A 19152-nucleotide genomic window follows, 5' to 3' on the forward strand; every position below is an offset into this window, starting at 1 on the left:
AGTCCATGCACAGCCTGCGGTGTATTAGCCATCCTTTGCTGTGTAACAATTTCCTAATTCACACTGGTACATGCCAGTGAGCATGGTCTGTCATCCCGTGACACCGACAGCCTGACTTTAGGCTTTGAGTTTGGAGTTTGGCTCAGGTGTGTGTGCTCTGGCCTCATTTTGGAGCCTAGACTGGATGGGCAGCAGCTACCAGCCAAATTCTTTACATGATAACATCACCAGATACTAGAGTAAGGCAACTTCAATCAAGGCCAAAGTAAAGGTCAGAGACATGAGCCTACCATGGGGCCACAGCAAGAACAAGGATGGAGGAGACAAAGAGGCAGGATCACTATGGTATAAAATCAGGATATACACTCCCACATAGACATTCATTTAATTATTGACTGGAAATCCGGGCCAGTTTTAGCATATTCTTCCAGAAGGCTATCCTATGTAAGGTGGCCCAAGGTAAGCACAATCAAAAAAATTAGATTACCAAGGGGCAGGGAAGGGAGGCTTACCAGGAAAGCCTGCCCATCCTTTCATGTTTGTTCTGGTCCAGCTGTGAAGATGGCTCCCTGAGCCTGAACAGACAGCATCAAAGGAACAAGTGTTTCACTAGTTACCTGGCCAGGTTACTTCCAAAATGTGACGAGTGAAGTACACAAAGCATGACTTTCTCCTGGGAGGTGCCCTGAGTCCTGAGAGTGTACCAAGTACTTTATGAAAAGGGGAGAATTAAGCTGGACTTACAATGATGACTTGAATCATGTGGGCAAAGAGGGGCATCTAAGAAATTGCATGGGCTTAGCTAATACTTGGTGGCTCAGAATAGCACATTGACTGTGCTAGAGTTGGAAGTAATGAGGCCAGCAGATTGGACTGATGACGGTGGGGATCTGAACTAGGATAGCCTGGAAGTTTAGGGTGGGGTGGAGTGGGCCCTCGGTTAAGTCTTAGGTTTGTCCTGGACACTTCAGCTAAGATGGGACTTAACTTTTCTCCTGAGCTGCCCGAGGAAGACGATTCTTATGGCACTGACAGAAGCAGAAGGCAGCAAAGCTTGGGACCAGGGCCAAAGCAAGCCCATGGTGGAACCCTTCTGCTGCAAGGCCTCTGCAAAGATATCTAGAAAATTCCACAGCAAAACAAGGTTTTGAGAAAAGAAAAATGTGACTCAGACTGTGTGCTTGGGAAATTCTATCCTAGTCACCTCCAGGGTTCTCTGTGTCATGATGACAGCCCAGAGTCTAAAAGTAGACAGCCTTCATGTCTCTGCTTTCTGACTTCAGTGTTGAAGTGACCGATTGTCACACACTCTGCCATCATGATTTCCCTACCATGGAGGTTGTACCTTCAAAACGTGAGCCAAATAAATTGCTTTGGTCAGGTATTTTGTCACAGTGATGAGAAAGAGAATGAATCATAATAGCTCAGAGAACTCGGTCCTTGAAACTCACCCTGCTGAGTTCCACACGATGCAATGGGTTTTACTTCGGTTTTGAAGGAGCTTTCCCGGGGTTCTAGGGTAACAAGCTCTTCAACACAAAGACTCAGGAATGAACCTCTGACTTTTAACGCAGTTGTTCAGAAAACAGATTGAGTCCTAGTTGCCATGTGCTGCCGGATACTAGGACACTTAAGTTTAAAATGAATTGCTCCCATAATTGTTATTTTACCTAAAGTACTAGTGGTCACCAGAAGGAAGGGAAATAATGGTCTGACCATGTGAGAAAATTAGCTTTGATTTGGAAGGGAATTGTGGGACAACTATAAGGGTGAGAGAACTTGATATCAAGGTAAACAGTTTGGTTTTCTCTGGTAGGAAAAGCAGAGCCATTGAAGGCTGTCAGCAAGAGAAAGACATCTCTTCTGTCTCATCTTCTTCCTCCTCCTCATATTCCAAGTAATAGGCACTGTTCAGAAACAAACCAGGCCTGCCATCTTCAAGTCATTCTGAGGTGAGGAACAATGTGAACCCATTTGACAGATGGAACCTAAGCAATGAGGAGACAGTTTGAGTTTCTGTTGCTGTGAGATACACTGTGACTGAAGGCACCCTGGGGAGGCGAGGGCTTACTTAGTTTTATAGCTCTCAGCCCTTCACTGAGAGAAGCTGGGCAGGAACTCAAGGCAGGAATCTGGAGGCAGGAACAGAGGCAGAAGCCACAGAGCTGATTGGCTTGCTCCCCATGGCCTTTCAGACTGCTTTCTTATTTAACTTAAGGCCACCAACCAGGCCTTCCCACATCCAGCAATGAAGAAAATGTACCACAGCCTTGTCCCAAGGGGCATTTTCATGGAGGCATCTTCTCAGTTGAAGCTCCTTCTTCCCAAATGACCCTGGCAGTTGGCAAAACACAGCCAGCAGAGATGTGTGTAAAGCCAGGCCTTTCCTGAGCAATCAGTAGGACCTTAGTTTTTTAACACCTGACGAAGGGGTACCACAGCCGGCAGTTCTGTGGTTCAAGGACAGATCAGACCAAGCAACCAGTGACAGGGAGGCAGGAAAGAGCAGGTCAGTGGGAACTGCAGAGAGGGAAGGAGGTACACAAAGCTACCTCGGGCTCAGTCAGGCTGTGGATGGAGGAGCCTAAGAACCAATATGAGCAGGTCTGAGGATTTACAGCCTGCTCTTCAGAGAGTAACCCCTGCACTCCATTTATTCTTTCGAGAAATGCTGGGAACTAGGCAGAAAGGTATCTACCTGTCTGAGTGCCACAGAGCAGGGTACTCGGGAGCCCTGGGACCAGAGGGACCCAGCACTACACAGGGAATCTGTTCTGGGGGTGTGCAAGAAGCATGAACCTGTCCACACAGGCCACATCATCACAGCCTCTCCTTCCTCCCCGTCAGTCAGTCAGCTTTTCAGTACTGAACAAAGAGCTCCGAGAACCAACTTATACAGAGGACCAGACACTGAACTTCTGGAGGCTCCTGCACTTTGGGGTCACCCTGAAGCAGTGTGCCATGGGGCAGGGAAGGCTTACCTCGGGATGGCAGGAAAGATGAACCTGAGGATGATGGGCTCTCACATTCCCAGCACACACATGCCCCCAGTAACCTGGAGACCCTCCTGTAAGGCCCCTCCTCTCAAAGACCCCACTGTCAGCTGGTGGCACCACAGGCAGGGGACCAAGCTGTCAACTCACAAATGGCATCCAAACCAAAGCACCTCCATTTCTATCCCCCACCCCCCGACACTTGAGCTTGGTCCTAGGAGTGAAACTCAGGGCTTGGCACCTGTTAGCAAGGACTATTCTACTGAGCGATATGCCCCTCCCCCACATTCTATCTGCAAATATTTTCTAAGCATGCTATGCTAAGTTCTCTGTCATTGTCACAGGATACTGTGTGCTGTTCATACAACTGATTGGAGGAACATATTGAACAAGATGGATACATGTATGAATTACATGGTGACACTAACCGCTAATGGGTGGGTATTGACAATTTCTACTGTAGGAGTACTTTATCAGCATCTTGTCATTAAACTTTCACCACACAGACCACAAAAACAAAACAAAACAACAACAACAACAAAAAAAAGCAAAACAAAACGAAAACTTCGAAACAAAACCCAAAACAAACCTAAGAAGATGTTGGAAACACCATTTGCAGACCAGGAAATGAGGACCAGGCAATCAGGAGACTGACCAGAGACGCACAACTCATATAGCTGAAGCAAGACATCCAACTTAGACTTGCCTGCTCCTGTTTCTGGATGTCTCTATTCAACGCCGCACCTTGGTGACTCACCTGTGTATAGAGCAGGGGACATGGGTAGAATGAGACCTCCATGGTAGGGGCAGAGTGGGGCTTGGGGCTTAAGGCCCAGTACCATCAGCAGCATATATGAGCTTGCAAAGTGCTTTCCATCTCTCAGCCACCCCTAACCCAACCAGGCCTATCAAAAGTTAGAGCTTCCCATTCACCTCTGAGTAGAGATGGGAAACCTGAGGCTCAAGCATCGAAAGATCACAGAGAGGGGGCAGAACTTCAAGTGTCACATTCACAGCCCACTTGGGCCTGGATAGAGGACTGCACTGACATCTGTACTCAGAGGTCAGTTGAGTGGGGTTACCGCAGGGCAAACTCTGTGCACCGAGAAAGCCCAGGTGCATGGTCAGGGGCTGAGTGCAAACAAAGTGATGGGCATGCAAGGTCCAGATGCTGAGCGAGGTGCTAGGCATGCAAGGTCAAGTCACCAGACTTGCAGCACCCCGAGATTCAGAAGGGCCCGGAGGTGGCCTGGGTACCATGTCCCCATCCCGTGTGGCCAGGCCTGGCGGCTCCCTCGGCTCCACCCCCGGCTCCCCCGCCCGCCGCTCGAGCCTCTCAAAAGCCCGGGTGCCCGGGGCGGCGGCGCAGAGCCGGGGCCGGCGCACGAGGCGGCAGGGCGGCCATGACTGCGGAGCAGGCGCTGCCCCTGGGCAACGGGAAGGCGGCTGAGGAGGCGCGGGGGTCCGAGGCACTGGGCGGCGGCGGCGGGGGCGCGGCGGGGACGCGCGAGGCGCGTGACAAGGCGGTCCACGAGCGCGGCCACTGGAACAACAAGGTGGAGTTTGTGCTGAGCGTAGCGGGCGAAATCATCGGGCTAGGGAACGTGTGGCGCTTCCCCTACCTGTGCTACAAGAACGGCGGAGGTGAGAGCGGCGGGGACACCGGGCCTCACCTATGTGGGGGACACCGCTCGTGCTCGGCCCCGATCCCCCCTCCCAATCCCCATGAGCTGAGGGGCTGCGCGGGGGCCCACCTGTTCCTCTGCGCCTGCGTGCAGGGATCCGCTTCGCACCTGAGCGCGCCACCACCTGCCACCTGCCACGGGGCCCAGAGCAGCGTCTGTCACCTGCGTGAGGGGCCGACCTGGCCCAGGAGCTCTGCTTTCAGGCAACTGGATGGCGTTTTGGGCAGAAGTCCTTTAATTTAGCCTAGGAGGTTCAGCTGTCTTCACTGGAAAAGACGGATAAGAGCAGTCTTTTGGAGAGGTCCCTTAAGTGCCAGGATCCGGGGCTCAGCTTTACACTTTCTTTCTTTCTTTTTTTTTGCCTCACAGTTGCCTTGGAAAGCAGTTCTTTTACCGATATCAAATTTGATGAGGCTAAGGGTCCAAGAGGCACTCTATCTTATTACTGCCAACGGTGGGATTCTGACCCCAAAGGCCTGGTTTTCGTGCAGAGTTGAGCTGACTCCGGGAACAACTTTTGGAAAGGCTTTGCGGTGTGCTCTTCACTGTGGTCTTTTAAATTTGCTCTTCAGGCCATTTCTAGGGAAAGTATTTTAGGCCTCTCTGGAGGAAAACCTGGCACCAAGCAGCTTCTTTTACTGGGCTCAGACTCACCCACAACAATTGCAACCAAGCTTATTTGGTATGTGTAAGATGCTTAGATATTGGGGAAGGAGACCAGAGTCCGTTCCAGTGGTGGCATCTCAGAGTGCCACTGAGCAGGAGGGGGGTGGAAGCTGTGGCTCCTAATGCAGCTGAGAGCAGGGCTCAGACGTCCCCCCCATATTCTCCCACCCCTCATATTGCAGTAGGATGGTAGAGTAGCAAGGGATACTATTAAACCCTTCTGTGGTGGCACAGTTCCTTTCAGAAAAGGCCTGTCTTGGCATTTCCTTACCCCTTTGTGATACTCTGATTTTCAAGAAGATTTTCAAACCCTAAAAAAGGTGGTGAAGGAGTTGTCTGGCATTGACATGAATGCAGGGCCTCCTGTTCGAACAGCAGAGGAGCCTGTGAACCACACTTTCTGGTCCTGGCCCTTTCTTTGGGGACATTCACCTCAAAGGCACAGGCTGCTCCAGGCCTGCACTGCACTGGTGATGAAGTGGCCAATAGTGCCCGGCTCTTGGCAAGGGGAAACAGCAGGCCCAGACTTAGAGACACAAAATATGCCCTGTGCCCTCAGGCAGGCCTGGGTCTCACTTTGCAGGCTGAGTCTTTAGAAGCCACTGTGTCCTCTGAGGAAGCTATGGAAGCCCTTTAGGGTGTTATGAGACAGAAACTATATTAGCATCTTTATTCGTCTAGGAAATGTTTGGCCTAAATAAGAAGTGTTGTGTAAAGTCGAAAATGGAGATAAATTGGGTTAATCACAAATTCTGCTACAAACTGTTTTTAAGGTTGTAGTGAGTAAAGTTGAAAAAAATGACTCATTGTTGGTTTTTCCCTCTTTCTCTCTCTTTTTCTGTCTTTGATTTGCCAAGAGCTTCCATCCGTGCAGACACCCGGTTTGGTTGTTGGTTATTTTAAGAATTACAGTACTAGCTGTGTGAGTACACAGGCCAGCTGGCTTTCACCCAGTGTCATCTGTTGAGCTCTTGGAGGCTCACAGGTGAATCACAGGTTCTTAAGGGAACCACTTCAGCTTTTTAATCAAATAGATTTGGACTCAGGCTCAGATGCCATTTACTGTTATACAAGTCCTTGCCTTCAATCTAGCTGGGCTGTGGTTTCCTTTCAAAACAATGTGTTCACAGGCTGCATTTACCACAGGGTAAAATCTTAAATTAGACCCTTGCCCAGAAAAGGCTAAGCCCCTCTCAAAGCCGAGTAGATTGATTCACCCTATCAGGATTAATCAGGGTTGTTGCTATTAATCCAGTGGTTAAAGAGGCTTCATTTAGGAAAAGCAATTTCAGGTAAAGCCCCCATTCATAACAAAAGATGAAGAATCTGTGTTTTCATGCTTTGTTATTAGGTGGGAGAAAGAAAATGGGGAGTTGGGGGGGTGTCCATCTGTGTCTAGGAGCTCATTTCATTTATTTTGCAGAAAGGCACAGGCCATGAATATTGCGTTTAGGATGGTCCTTACCCAGGCTGACCCTAAATCAGTTTTGCAGGGGGATCCTTGATATAAATTCCTTAGGACTCAGCTCCATACCCTTTGAAGGCCGGTACTTCTCATTGTATGATTTTTTTTCTTTGTGAGAAAAGTCTTTCAGGGGGCTCTGTAATAAAATAATAAGGGGGTGTCCTTTACCCATCTTTTGAGATGGAAAAGAGCTTAATCTGTGCTGGAGGATAGAACTGGTAGGGTGGGGGCAGGAAACATGGCTCAGCTACATGCTTTCTCTTCATGCATGAAGGTTGAGTTGGAGTCTCCAGCATCCCTATAAACAACCAGCATGGTAGTACAAATCTGTCATTCTAGCACTGGGATGGTACCCGGAGCTCACTGGCCAACCAGTCTAGCTGGATCAGTGAGCCCCGGGTTCAGTGAGAGACCCTGTTTCAAAAACAGGGTCAAGATTATAGAGGAAGAAATTTGGTAATGATCTCTGGCTTCTACATACATGTGCACAAATAATTATGTATGTATACATTCACAGAAAGTAAATCACACAAAAAGAATTGATCAAACAAAGCAATTTTTTTTTTGACATTCCCAGTGGCAGATACTACTCAAGTCCATTTTACAGCTGGAGAAGTTGAGGTTGGGAGATATGAGGGAGAGTTGCATAAGGTAAAAGGTGACAGAGGACACGAAGCCCCCTTCCATGTTTTCTGGCTGCAGCCCGCCCAGCCAGATGGGAATTCCATCTGGAAGAGCATTGTGTGCTGTCCTGTGGTAGATGGCCACTGAAGAGCACTGGTGCTGATGGGAAAACAGCAGGGCAGTTTCCATGTCAACTCTCTGCACCCTCACAGGGGCATTCCTGATTCCCTATGTGGTGTTTTTCATCTGCTGTGGAATTCCTGTCTTCTTCTTGGAAACGGCCCTGGGGCAGTTCACAAGTGAAGGTGGCATTACCTGCTGGAGGAAAGTCTGCCCTTTATTTGAAGGTAAGTGTTGATTTGGTGAGCAAAGAAAACTTTGCCGCATTGTTGACAAGTTTCCTGGTGCCACCAAAGGCTGTTTCAAAGGTCAGAGACCCCAGCTGCTCTTTTCCCTCACAGGCATTGGCTACGCAACACAGGTGATCGAGGCACACCTCAATGTCTATTACATCATCATCCTGGCGTGGGCCATCTTCTACCTAAGCAATTGCTTCACTACCGAGCTCCCCTGGGCCACCTGTGGGCATGAGTGGAACACAGGTATGGTCTCCAGGCTGTGTATCTCCTGGTCCTGTGGAGGGATTTGGGGTTGAAGGTACATCCTGAGCCTCCAGGCTCTTGTCATAAGTTCAGTTTCCTGGGACTGGCTTCTGAAACAGTGGTCACCTGACCAGGGTATATTCAACAGTTACTGGTGAGGTTGATCCCTATGACTGGAGTTAGAGTGTGACCAAGCTCCAGGCTGTAACTTGGAGATCAGGAGTCTCTCTCCAGCCCTGCCTGTCTGAGTGGTTCATTTTCCATTAGATGAAGGAGTTAGACTAAATTAAGGACAGTTAAGATGATTGCATTTATGGTAATGAACACAAACTAGAAAAAGCATTTGGTTGCCAGAATTTGAAAGTCGGAAGACATTGTGTAGAAATCTGATTTTCATCTTCTCTCTTTTTAAAGACTTACTCTAAGCTTATGTGTATGAGTGTGTGTCTGCTTCAATGTATGTAACCATATGCATTCAGTGCCTGTGGAGACCAAAAGGAGGTATCAGATCCATTGGAACTGGAGTTAGAGATGCTTATGAGCCACCATGTTGATGCTAGGAATTAAACCCCAGTCAGCTAGTGCTCCCAACTGCTGAGCCAACTCTTTAGCCACCCAACTTCTCTTACAGAATTAAGTCTCTGGCAACCTCCCTACTTGATAGCAGCATTCCTAACCTTGACTGGGAAGCAGCTGTTACTTATAGATAACATAGTTGCCATCACCACACCCAAGTTACTTGTTTGCTTTACTTCAAACCAGCTAAACATCGGAAGGCAGAAACATGCCCCCCCACACACATCACACACAATGAGGAGTCTTGTAGGTCACCTTTGACTTTGATACACTGTTTGCTTTTAATCTCTCATCCTATCAGAATTTCTTTGACATTCTTAAAGAGGGAATACCTGTCCAATCTTTTCTGAGATTGTTGTGCTCAGAGCAGGCATCACCAATGGATTGTAGCACTCTTTTTCTAAGACAAACCTTGGCCTTGGAGCCCTTCTCAAAGGTGCTTCCTTTTGTTTGGAACTGGGACACATACTTAGAACTATCCATCTCTGTCATCATCTACAGTTAGATTATGTTTCAGAGAGGCCTATCACCCCAAGGGCTGCAATACAGTGAGCCCAGGTACTGTACAGAGTCTGCCTAAGAGAAGCAGCCACAGGTGTTAAGTATAGAAAGTAGTGCAGTCTAATTTCTAGGCCTCTGTGACTTTGCCTTACCTACATTCCAGTCACTTCTGTGACTGGAATTGCAGTCACATTGCAAACTCTTTTCAGGCCCAGGGTTATGTCAGCCTCCCTTTGGCAAGGGACCTCATGGAGATGTTTACCAAGTTAAAATTTAGAGATGCATCTTTAGATTCCTGACAGTTGGTGTGCTAAGGATGCTACAAACCTGCACATGTCCTGAGTCTTCACCCCAGTCACCACAGTTGAGGACCCTTGGGAGATACTGTTGCTTGACTCTGTGTTTGTAATTTCTCAAAATTTAATTTTTAAATCCTGTGTCAACAAGACATATGTGGCTCATTGGCTGAACAATTGGCCTAACATACATAAGGCCCTGGTTCCACCAGAGTGCTGGAAAAGGAAGGAAGGAAGGACAGACATGTTAGTATAAGCTGAGGCATGCTGTGAAGGGGAAGGTCTTGCAGAAGGGTGAGCTGAGGAAGTCTGGGGGAATATGCAGGAGTCCTGCCTCTGCTGTCAGATCTGATTTTCTACTAAGAAAGCAGTTTATTACCAAATGGGTTATTCTGCACTTCCTTGGAGGGTATAGCTTTGCTTTGCATGGTGTCAGTTCCCCAGTTTAGTTGGTATTTCATTTATAAAATTAATTAATTCATCTTTAAGATGGCCTCATGTAACCCAGGATGGACCTGGAGTTCCTGGTCCTTTTGCCTCCACTACCCAGGTGCTGAGAGTACAGATGTACACAGGGGGGCTTTAACTGGTGGTGTGTGTTATCTTAGACCAAAGGCAGAGAAGCAAATGACTTACTATAATTAATTTTGTTTATCTAGCTTTGAGAATAGTACCTGGTTTATAACCATTGTTTATTTATACAGAACCAATTTTAATAAAAATGACAGTTTAATTTTGAATGTCTGAAGAAGTGTGTGGTGTGTGTGTCTGGGTCAGTGTCTCTGTCTGTCTGCCTGCCTGCCTGCCTGCCTGCTTTGTTTTACTCTGCTTTAGCCTCAAGCACACAGAGATCCTTCAGCCGAGTCTTCAGGAACAAATCACCACACTCAGTTTCTTTTCACTCTAAGGAAAACTATTTAGGAAGCATCATTTTAGAGTCTGATACAAGCCACCAACACTGTCATTGCAGAAATAGGCAGGGGTTTATATCCAGTCATTTTGCTGGTAATGTCAGGTTCTAGGCTCCAGTATAGACTCCCTGCGGCGCTCAGACCCACTTGCTTTCAGGATAAGCTAGCACTAGCCAAGAGGAGAGAATGAAGCAGACATTGGGCCATTTATCCCCAGTGGATCACAGTCCTCCCTGGCTTGTGATCCTCTTTCTCCAAAGCTGGTGACATGAATGCCTGCTGTGCCTCAGATGCTTCTTCCATATGACAGGATTAACTGGGTTTTCTGTGTGAGAACCCAGATGTTGCAGCACCTGCCTCTCACTGGCCTCTGAGTTGGATGAATTCCTGGCTCCCAAAAGAGCTGGTACAGGAGGCCCTGCCCCAGGGAGCCTACAGACCAGTGGTCCAGGCAGCTGTGTCTGCAGATGGCAGGGTCTGCAGTAGTCAAGAGGTTCCAAATCAACCACAGCCAGCAGTGGAGCCCTGGCTGGACTTGCTCTTGGTTCCGTCTTTAGTGGGTTGTGGACTTGACAGAGGGAGGGAGAGGGTGTACATGGGGGCCTCAGATATTCCTTGGATTCTTTTTCTTAATAATCAAGAGAGAGAAGGTGATTCCTTGGAGGGTCTTGGGGTTTTTATTTACTTAAAATTCGGGAGAGGGAAGTCAGGGAAGGCTTCCTGGAGGAAGAGGAGCAGGAGGAAGGTGAGACAGCTCAGAAATGCCCTAGACCTGGACATAGGATGGTTCCGCAGCAGACCCTTGGCGATCAAATGTTTGAGAAGAGTTGTTCAATAACTGATTTTTTGACTCATTGAAATGAGTGAAGGGATGAGAGAACCAAAGGTCTCCTCGGTGTGTCCCTGCTGGTTCACCCAGCCCTTAGCCCTTCATAGGACCGAATGGGAATCACAGCTCCATCAGAGCTACTGGGGGTGATTGGCCTATTCTGTTCATTCCAGGGAGGGCCACTGGGCAGCAGAGGCCAAGGCCATGGACAGGGCTAAGCAGAGAAAGAGAAGACTAGAAGATGGTGCAGGTGTGAGGCCAGGGCAGAATGTGGTTAGGTTCTGGGCATAAGCAGAGTCCCTGCTACCACTCCCTCTTGTTAGAGCCCGGCCAGGCCACCAGGGAAACTTGTCAGAGCTTGGATTCTCCTGTGACCTGTTTGCCAACACCACCTGCCTGTGCATTAGCTCCTGGTACTCACCCGGTTCAGGCCCATGAAGCTTAATTTCCTCCTGTGTTTTGTCTTGTTCTCATTCAGAGAAATGCGTGGAGTTCCAGAAGCTGAATGTCAGCAACTACAGTCACGTGTCCCTGCAGAATGCCACCTCCCCGGTCATGGAATTCTGGGAGTAAGTGAAAGATCAGCTGGCCTTATCCTCATCCCTGTTTCCCCATCTTTGCCCACCTTCCACACCCTCCTGGAAAAGCCTAACCAGAATCCTTCCATTCCACGCTCCTTGGCTCCTGTGGCCATCTGACTGCTGTAGAAGCAAGCACATGTGGAGGTTCTTCTGGGGTGTCCCATAGGAACAGCTGAGAGAAACTCCTTCTGGTTCTTTGAAAACATGTCAGCGTGCCTAGTGCTTATTAGGGCAGGAAGTACTTGGTAAAAAGACAGTTTAAAAATTCATTCTGAACATCGGAGAAGCTAGAGCTCACTTGCCATAAGCAAAGCCGAGAGTATATTTAGCCTTAGAAAGCTGAAGTCTCCAGTGGGCGGGGTGGGGGGGGGCTATCTTGCTCTCGATGACTGAAGTAGTGTGTGAAAAAGTAGATTTACTTTAATGGAGAGAGGGTGTGGAGAGGCAGGTTTCAGTATTTTTTTTTTTAAAGAAGGATGTGAGATCAAAAAGATCCGTAAGGTTGTGAGCACTCCTTATCCCAGAAAAGGGCACCATTTTATCCAGGTTCTAAAGCATTGTGATTCTCATGGGACTGAGAGATGCAGTTGTGTAAGCTGTATGCATGCATAGGGAGCATCATTCTGAGATGTTTTCTGAAGTGTGCACTGTAGAAGTGTGAGGTGCACAACCTGCAGGATGTATGCAGTCACCCTGACTTCTGCCACAGTAGAGCCCCCCCCACCAGATATAGATAGGTGGTTTTTGCACATGTTGAATGCTCCCTGTCTTTCCATTTGCTCTGCTTACATCTGTGCCTGCAATAGAGCAGAGGTCCCTTAAGTATTATAAACATTTCCAGGACTAGAATCCAAGCCTTACATTTTGATTCTACATTGTTTCTTTTCTCAGCTGTGATTCTAAGAAGAGTCTATATTGATACATCAGTTCTGGCTTCTTTACACACACACACACACACACACACACACACATCCTCAATAGTGTTGCACTCTATGAATGGTTACCTTGTATTTACATCTTCTTGATGGGGTTAGACTGTTTCCCATTGCCACAGTGGTTGGGTAGCTGTGCTTTCTTGACTGTTTCTAGTTTGCAAGCCCATCTTAGTCTGTTTTATACTACTGTTAAAAAAGACTTGGCGACTTATAAAGAACAGAGGTTTATTTCCCATACTTGTAGAGTTTGGAAGTCCAGGGTGGAGAGCCTGGTGCTTGGCAAGAGTTGGCTGTTGCACCATCCCATGGTGAAAGGCAGAAGGGCAAGAGAAGAACAAGGAGTCCAAATCCAGATTTTCCTTGGGAATCTGTGTTGGGCTCATGGTAACAATTCAAATCCATTCCCAAAGCCACCTTTCAATGCTATTGCACTGGGGTTTCACACTCCAAACCACACTGCAAGGGAACACGTCTAAATCATGCACAAGAGTGCAACTGCTGGGTTGTGGGCCATCCATGGTACCCGTTTTGTCATATAAAGCAGAGATTGCTCTTCTGTGCATCCTAAATATCAGCTTGTAAGAATTTCTGCTGCTCTACCATTCTTATTTTCCCCAGTGATGCTTATTTTTTAAAAGATTATTTTACTTTGTGGGTGGGTACTGTGCCTCCTTGTATGCCTGTGCTCCACATGCATGCAGTGCTTACAGAGGCCAGAAGAGGTCGTCAGGTCCCTGGAGCTGGAGTTACAGATTATTGTGAGCTGCCATGTGGGAACCAAACCCAGGTCCTCTACAAGAGCAATATGTGCTCTTAACCACTGAGCCATCTGTCCAGCCCCTAGTGAGCGCTCCACTTTCTACACAGCAAGTGGTTTTTGTTGGCTTCATTTTGTTCTTGCCGTGTAACCTGGTTGGCCTGAAACTTGCTGTGTAGACCATGCTGAACTTGAACTTGGGAGCAGTGGCCCCTGCCTCTCCAGTCAAGTTTTATTTCTCCTGGGTAATAAGTGTGAAATGGTATTTCACTATTTTAAACTTGCATTTCTCTAGTTTTCTGGTGAGGTTATTTTTTTTTCCATAATTTTGATCCATTACCCATAAACTCCAGACTTCTGTCTTTCTCTGGTTTGTGTTTTCTTATGGACAAACATTCTTAATACTTTAATTTTTTTTTTTTTTTTTTTTTTTTTTTTTTTTTTTTTGCTGTAGGATCTTTTCTCAGTGTGTGGGTTTTCTTTTTTATGGAGTACAGATTTTTCTACTTTACTGACATTGTATGTACCAGTTTCTCCTTTTGTGGCTGGCACAGTTGGTCTCTTATTTAGGATGACTTTCCCTCCCTCAAATTTGAACAGTTTCTGTATTTTCTCCCAAGAGTTTTGAAATTTTTGTTTGGTTCCATTTAGGAATGCCATGGGTGATTTAAAATGTAGCTTTTGCTTTTTACCTAAATACTGGCTTTCTTCAGCAGTTACCCACTCCTTACCCCTTTTCAGTCAATTTGCAGTGTCTCCTTGACTAGACATGATTTTCCTAAGAGCTGGTCTGCTTTGATGTTCTTTGCCCATCTAGTTATCTTTTTGTCTCTGTACAGATGTTGCCTCAGTGTTGTTGTTATGATCCTTGACTTGGTCATGCTTTGTCCATTTCCAAAATGATCTTGCTGTTCTGAATGACTTTTAATATCGCTTGTTTAGCCTAAGCAACAAGAAATAAATGAAAACAACTTAGTGGGGATCAGGGTGAAAGTCTATTGACCTGTTAGCTTAATTTGAAGAAAGTTGCCTCTCTTGTATTGAGCTTTCAGTCCACCAGGTCTTTATTTGGGTCTTTTAAATGCTTTTCCATCAGCGTGCTTCTGCTAGCTCTTCGTTTATTTGGGTCTTTTTAATGCTTTTCCATTGTGGCCTTTGGAGCAATTAGCCTCCGAATCAGTGACATCTGCCTAGTCAGTCACAGTCTCAAAAAGGAGCTTCTGGAAAGTATGCATCAGAGAGGAGGCTTCGGTTCTGGGTGGGACAGGAGGGTTTTCCCCAACCACAGTGGACTGGGGTTCCCTGAATACAAATAATTAAAGATCTAGGGAAAAAAAAATCTGTGTAAGGCCATTCCTTTTGTAACATATGCATAACCCTTTGTTTGTTTGGTTTGTTTTTTAAGTTTCCCTTGTATTACTATTCATTTTTAAGGGGATGCATGCATATCTCAGTGCATGTTTGAAGGTCAGAGGACAAGTTTTGGGGTTTGTTCTCTTTTTCTACCATGTGGGTCTTATAGACTGAATTCATGTCTCAGACTTGGTGACGTTGCCTTTACCCATGGAGCCACTTTGCCAGCCCAAGTCACTGTGTTTGTGCAATGTGTTTGCTTCCAGTCTGTGTTTCTCAGTCAGTATGTCCATTGCAAGGCTTAGGAAGGCTGTCGGTGAGTATTGAGAGGATGAATAGATGGAGTAGGAAGGCTAGACAGTTGGTACAGTCTAGAAAACTCTACATGAGAAAGGGTAAGGTGTAGTGAGATATCCACCCCCCCCCACCCCACACAGGTAGCACCGAGTATGCCTGTTTGGGTGTGGTCACAGGTGTGGATATGATGGAGGGTAGGACTAGGTCTGGGGTCCCTCTCTTGCTTCCTGTCGGACCATAGAGAGCAGCCTGGGTGTGGATCCTTGGAGAGGGAACTGGCAGCGGTCATCTGTTTCTTGTGTAAGTAACTTCTCCCCAAATAAAATTATACTGACCTATATCAAACGTAGTCTCGTGAATCTCTATCCACGAATCTATAGCAAGGGGGTGGGGTCCTGGACACCACTGCACAGTGTCTTCACTAGGCATCAGAACAGCAACCTTTTCCAGCTGCCTGGTCACTTCAGGCGAATGGTTGTGGTAGACAGCATCTCTTCAGTGGGTCTGCATTATCTATGCTGTCTTGATTGCTGGGTTCTGACAGTACTTCCTCAGGTGCCTCTGGTCACACTGTAACAATTCCTCTTCTCAGAAGAGAGCTCGGAGCACACAGAGACCTGGTAAGGGCTCACACCAACCTGTGAAGATCTTAGAAAAGCCAAGAAATTTGAGGAGAGCCAATGGCTGTGCCATTTGATGGGATGGATCATCCTTGTACCTTTGATCAACCCAGATTCCTAGTCACCTTGTATTTGCTGGAATCGTTTAGACTCCTCTTCAGCGTGCCTTTGCCATCATGAACATTCCACCAAACCAGTGCTGGGGAATGCTTTGCTGGGAAATGGTTCCTTCTTGCTTTGAGTTGATAGCTGGTTCCAGGGCCCTGGAAAGAACTTTCTAGTTTTCCACCTTGTATGTTGGATCAGTTTCCCCAGAGGTATCCCTCCGCCATGCTTCCTGGCCTCTCTCTTTTGTGGCTTGTTCGGATTCCCCATTTGTACTCAGCTCCCCAGTGTGTCCCTGTTTGTCACACCAGGGCCACCATGCTTGGTCAAAGCATTGGCTTAGGCTGCCTGCTGGTTCATTCATTCTACAAATGCCTGCTTCTTGCTGCATGTAAGAAAGACACTGTATTTGAGGGGAGCAGAGATGAGAGATGCCAATCGCCAATACACAATGAAAGAAACCCACAGATTACCATCAAATCCACAATAAGTAGCTGCTTCTCTGCCCACAACTGGTATGGCTTCATATTGCTGAGGGCACCCATCCCTACCCACATCAAAGCCATTTAAAAATTTCCTTTTTGGAATGTATTTGAAATGACTCACTCAGCCAACAAGACAAGCCAGACCCTGCATCTGTCCTGGTTCTGACTCTGGCAGGGGCTTGTAGGGTGGGACAGCTTGTCTTTCTAATGTCACATTTCAAAATCGGGCCATGGTGGTTTCCCTTAGTAACCATTATGCACCAAGTCCGTGTGCTTATCTAAATATGTCTGCATTTCTAAATCTTGAGTCTGTATCCACGGGTGGGACTGACTTGACGGCATTAGACGGGCCTCGTGTTCACTACTCTTTCTCAATCTCCTCATTCTCCCCAGTCCCTGGGTTTTATGAGCAACCTCAGACACACTCATCTTGGGTACAATTACAGTCACTCTGAGCAGAAGCCCTTGTGAGGAACTACCCTAACACATGCTGCATGCTGGGCTGGACTTAGGCTCTGAGGGTTTTCAGCTTTTTCTTTATCAGGACCCAGCCTTGTCTTTCTGGGTTATCTTTATTGTGTGTGTGTATGTGTGTGTTTCCTTTGGATTTTGAAAAGCCCCACAGATATCTTAATTCTTCGTCTTTGGGCAGAAATCAAGGCTCAGAGAAACAAAACCTGTTCTTACTGTGAGACTGGGCATCCATCTCCCTTGCTGCTCATTGCCCTTCTCTCTGTATTTTCCTCCTCTTGCTCTTCCTCCTCCTCCCTGCTGGCCTCCCTCCCCTCCCTATATTTTCTTTTTTCTCCTCTCCCCCAATCAATGGTCTCCCTCCATTATCTTCCTCTTCCTTCTCTCCTCCTCCTGTAGCTGGCTTTTGTTCCTGCCAACCCATTTTTGCCTTGTCCTGTACCCACACTCACCTGGCTTTTGCCCTCCCTTTGCCTGTGTCTGGCTCTGTGTTTTCACTGAGTCTCGATTCAGATGTCAGCTCCCTCCTGAGTGGCACAGTGAGGTGAGATGCCAATGCTTTCTCTCTGCATAGCTCTTTTCTGAACACCTGCGCCTGTGAACTGGCTCATTCCCCTCAGCCTTCAGTGTAGGTAAAGCTCCATGCTAGCACAGCCTTTATCCTTTGTTCATTGCTGTTTGCCAGCACATTTGAGGTGCTTATAAGACACTGTCAAAATCAATGAACACAATAGTGAGGGAATGGATGCATGCATGTTACATAGCCCCTTCCATTTCAGCTGAAAGTTGGAAGTGGGTATCTCCACCTGGAAATATTGGAGGCAATGATATTTCTCCTACACTAAGCTGTGTGGACAGGTTTGGTGCACAGGTGGCATATTTGTAAATGACTCTTCCACCTGTGAAGTGGGGACTTGAGCTAGTCAGCATCCCTTGTTGTGGCAAAACACCCCAGGTAAGGAGCTTCAAGGAACAGGAGGGTCTGTTTCTGCTCGTGACTCACAAGTTTCAGTCTTTGCTCACTTGGTCCTGTTTGGGTCCATGGCGGCAGAGTGCATTGTGGTGGGAGTAAGTGATGAGGAGGCAGCTCACCTCATGGCAACTGGGAAGTGGACAAAGACGGGAAGGGGACTAGGTTACGGTGTCATCTTCACAGGCACACCCTCTTAGGCTCTTAGACACCTCTTAGACTTACCCCCTCCATGCCATTACTGGGTGTTAAGTCTTTGTGGGGTCATTTAAGATCCAAGACATCGTGGGGATTATTCCTGTTCCTTGTCTTACCAGCCTGCCTGGGTAGCTGTGAAGATATGTGACACAGTAGGATGTGTGGGCTGTAAGCCCTGGGTGGGCTGTAAGCAAGCAGACACACTGTTCAGCTCCTGTTTACTGAGTGTCCTAGTTAGGGTTACTATTGCTATGATGAAATGCGATGATCAAAAGCAAGCTGGGGAACGGGGCATGTATTTGACTGACACTTCCACATTATGGTCCATCATTAAAAGGAGTCAGGATGGGAATTCAGACAGGGAAGGAACCTACAGGATAGGGCTGATGCAGAGGCCATGGTGGAGTGACGCTTACTGACTTGTTCCTTATGACTTGCTTAGCCTGCTTTCTCATAGCCTCAGAGTGGCCCCATTCACAGTAGACTGGGCCCTCTCGTGTCAATCACTAATTAAGAAAATGCCCTATAGGCTTGACTGCAGCCTGATCTTATAGGAACATTTTCTCAGTTGAGGTTCTCAACTCCCAAATGATTGGTTCACTTAGCCATGAGGTGGAGTAGTGTCAACATCTATGCAGCCAATCTGTGGCCCGAAGAAGCTTTTGTATCATACCCCTGCTTCAGGAACAGAAGGATCCCAGACCATCTCCCTAGGTCAGAACTGAACACTGTAGTAGCATCTGCTTCCTGACCCTGTTCCCCCCTCTCCCATCGCCCTCCCCATGGCTGCAGTATAGATCTCAGGGGGTAGGTGCTGTGGCCCACCTGGAGTCCCTGCTTTCTCTTCCCATGAAGGGCGTGCCCCTGGGTGACTTGGGTGACCTCTGGAAGCCTGTGTGCTCCTCTGAACATAGCTGGCTGTGTCACATTAGCATCAAATGAGACACTGTTTACAGAGCACTGAGCATGTGGTACACGCTCAATGAACAGCTTTGGTGTTTTTCAGACTTCTCCTGGGTGTGCTCACCACATCTGTATCCACAGACAGGAGAAGCACCCATCCTAGTAGAGGAAGCCAGTAAGGGAGGGGGTTGGAGTCTCTGAAGTACATGACAATCTCTGTGTGTTCCCCTGTTATGACCTTGACACCCCTGGCTTGTGGAGCTCCTCCTCTCTCACTTTAACAGGGGAGAGGGGAGAGAGAGAGATTGCACAGGTGCACAGGTCAGTGG

The 19152-nt window shown here is 47.4% G+C and overlaps 1 protein-coding gene across 1 annotated transcript in view; it reads left to right on the forward strand.

Moving 5' to 3' along the window:
- Nucleotides 1–4361: 4361 nt before the first annotated feature.
- The window catches only part of Slc6a11 (solute carrier family 6 member 11), a 109124-nt gene continuing 94333 nt past the window's right edge, over nt 4362–19152 (forward strand). The window contains exons 1-4 of the mRNA XM_051203690.1: nt 4362–4637; nt 7646–7780; nt 7895–8035; nt 11627–11717. Coding sequence (XP_051059647.1) covers nt 4397–4637; nt 7646–7780; nt 7895–8035; nt 11627–11717 — 608 coding nt within the window. The 5' untranslated portion in view covers nt 4362–4396. The remainder of the gene's footprint in view (nt 4638–7645; nt 7781–7894; nt 8036–11626; nt 11718–19152) is intronic.

This window comes from Phodopus roborovskii, unplaced genomic scaffold (genome assembly GCF_943737965.1).
Source record: "Phodopus roborovskii unplaced genomic scaffold, PHOROB, whole genome shotgun sequence".
NCBI classification, from domain to species: Eukaryota; Metazoa; Chordata; class Mammalia; order Rodentia; family Cricetidae; genus Phodopus; species Phodopus roborovskii.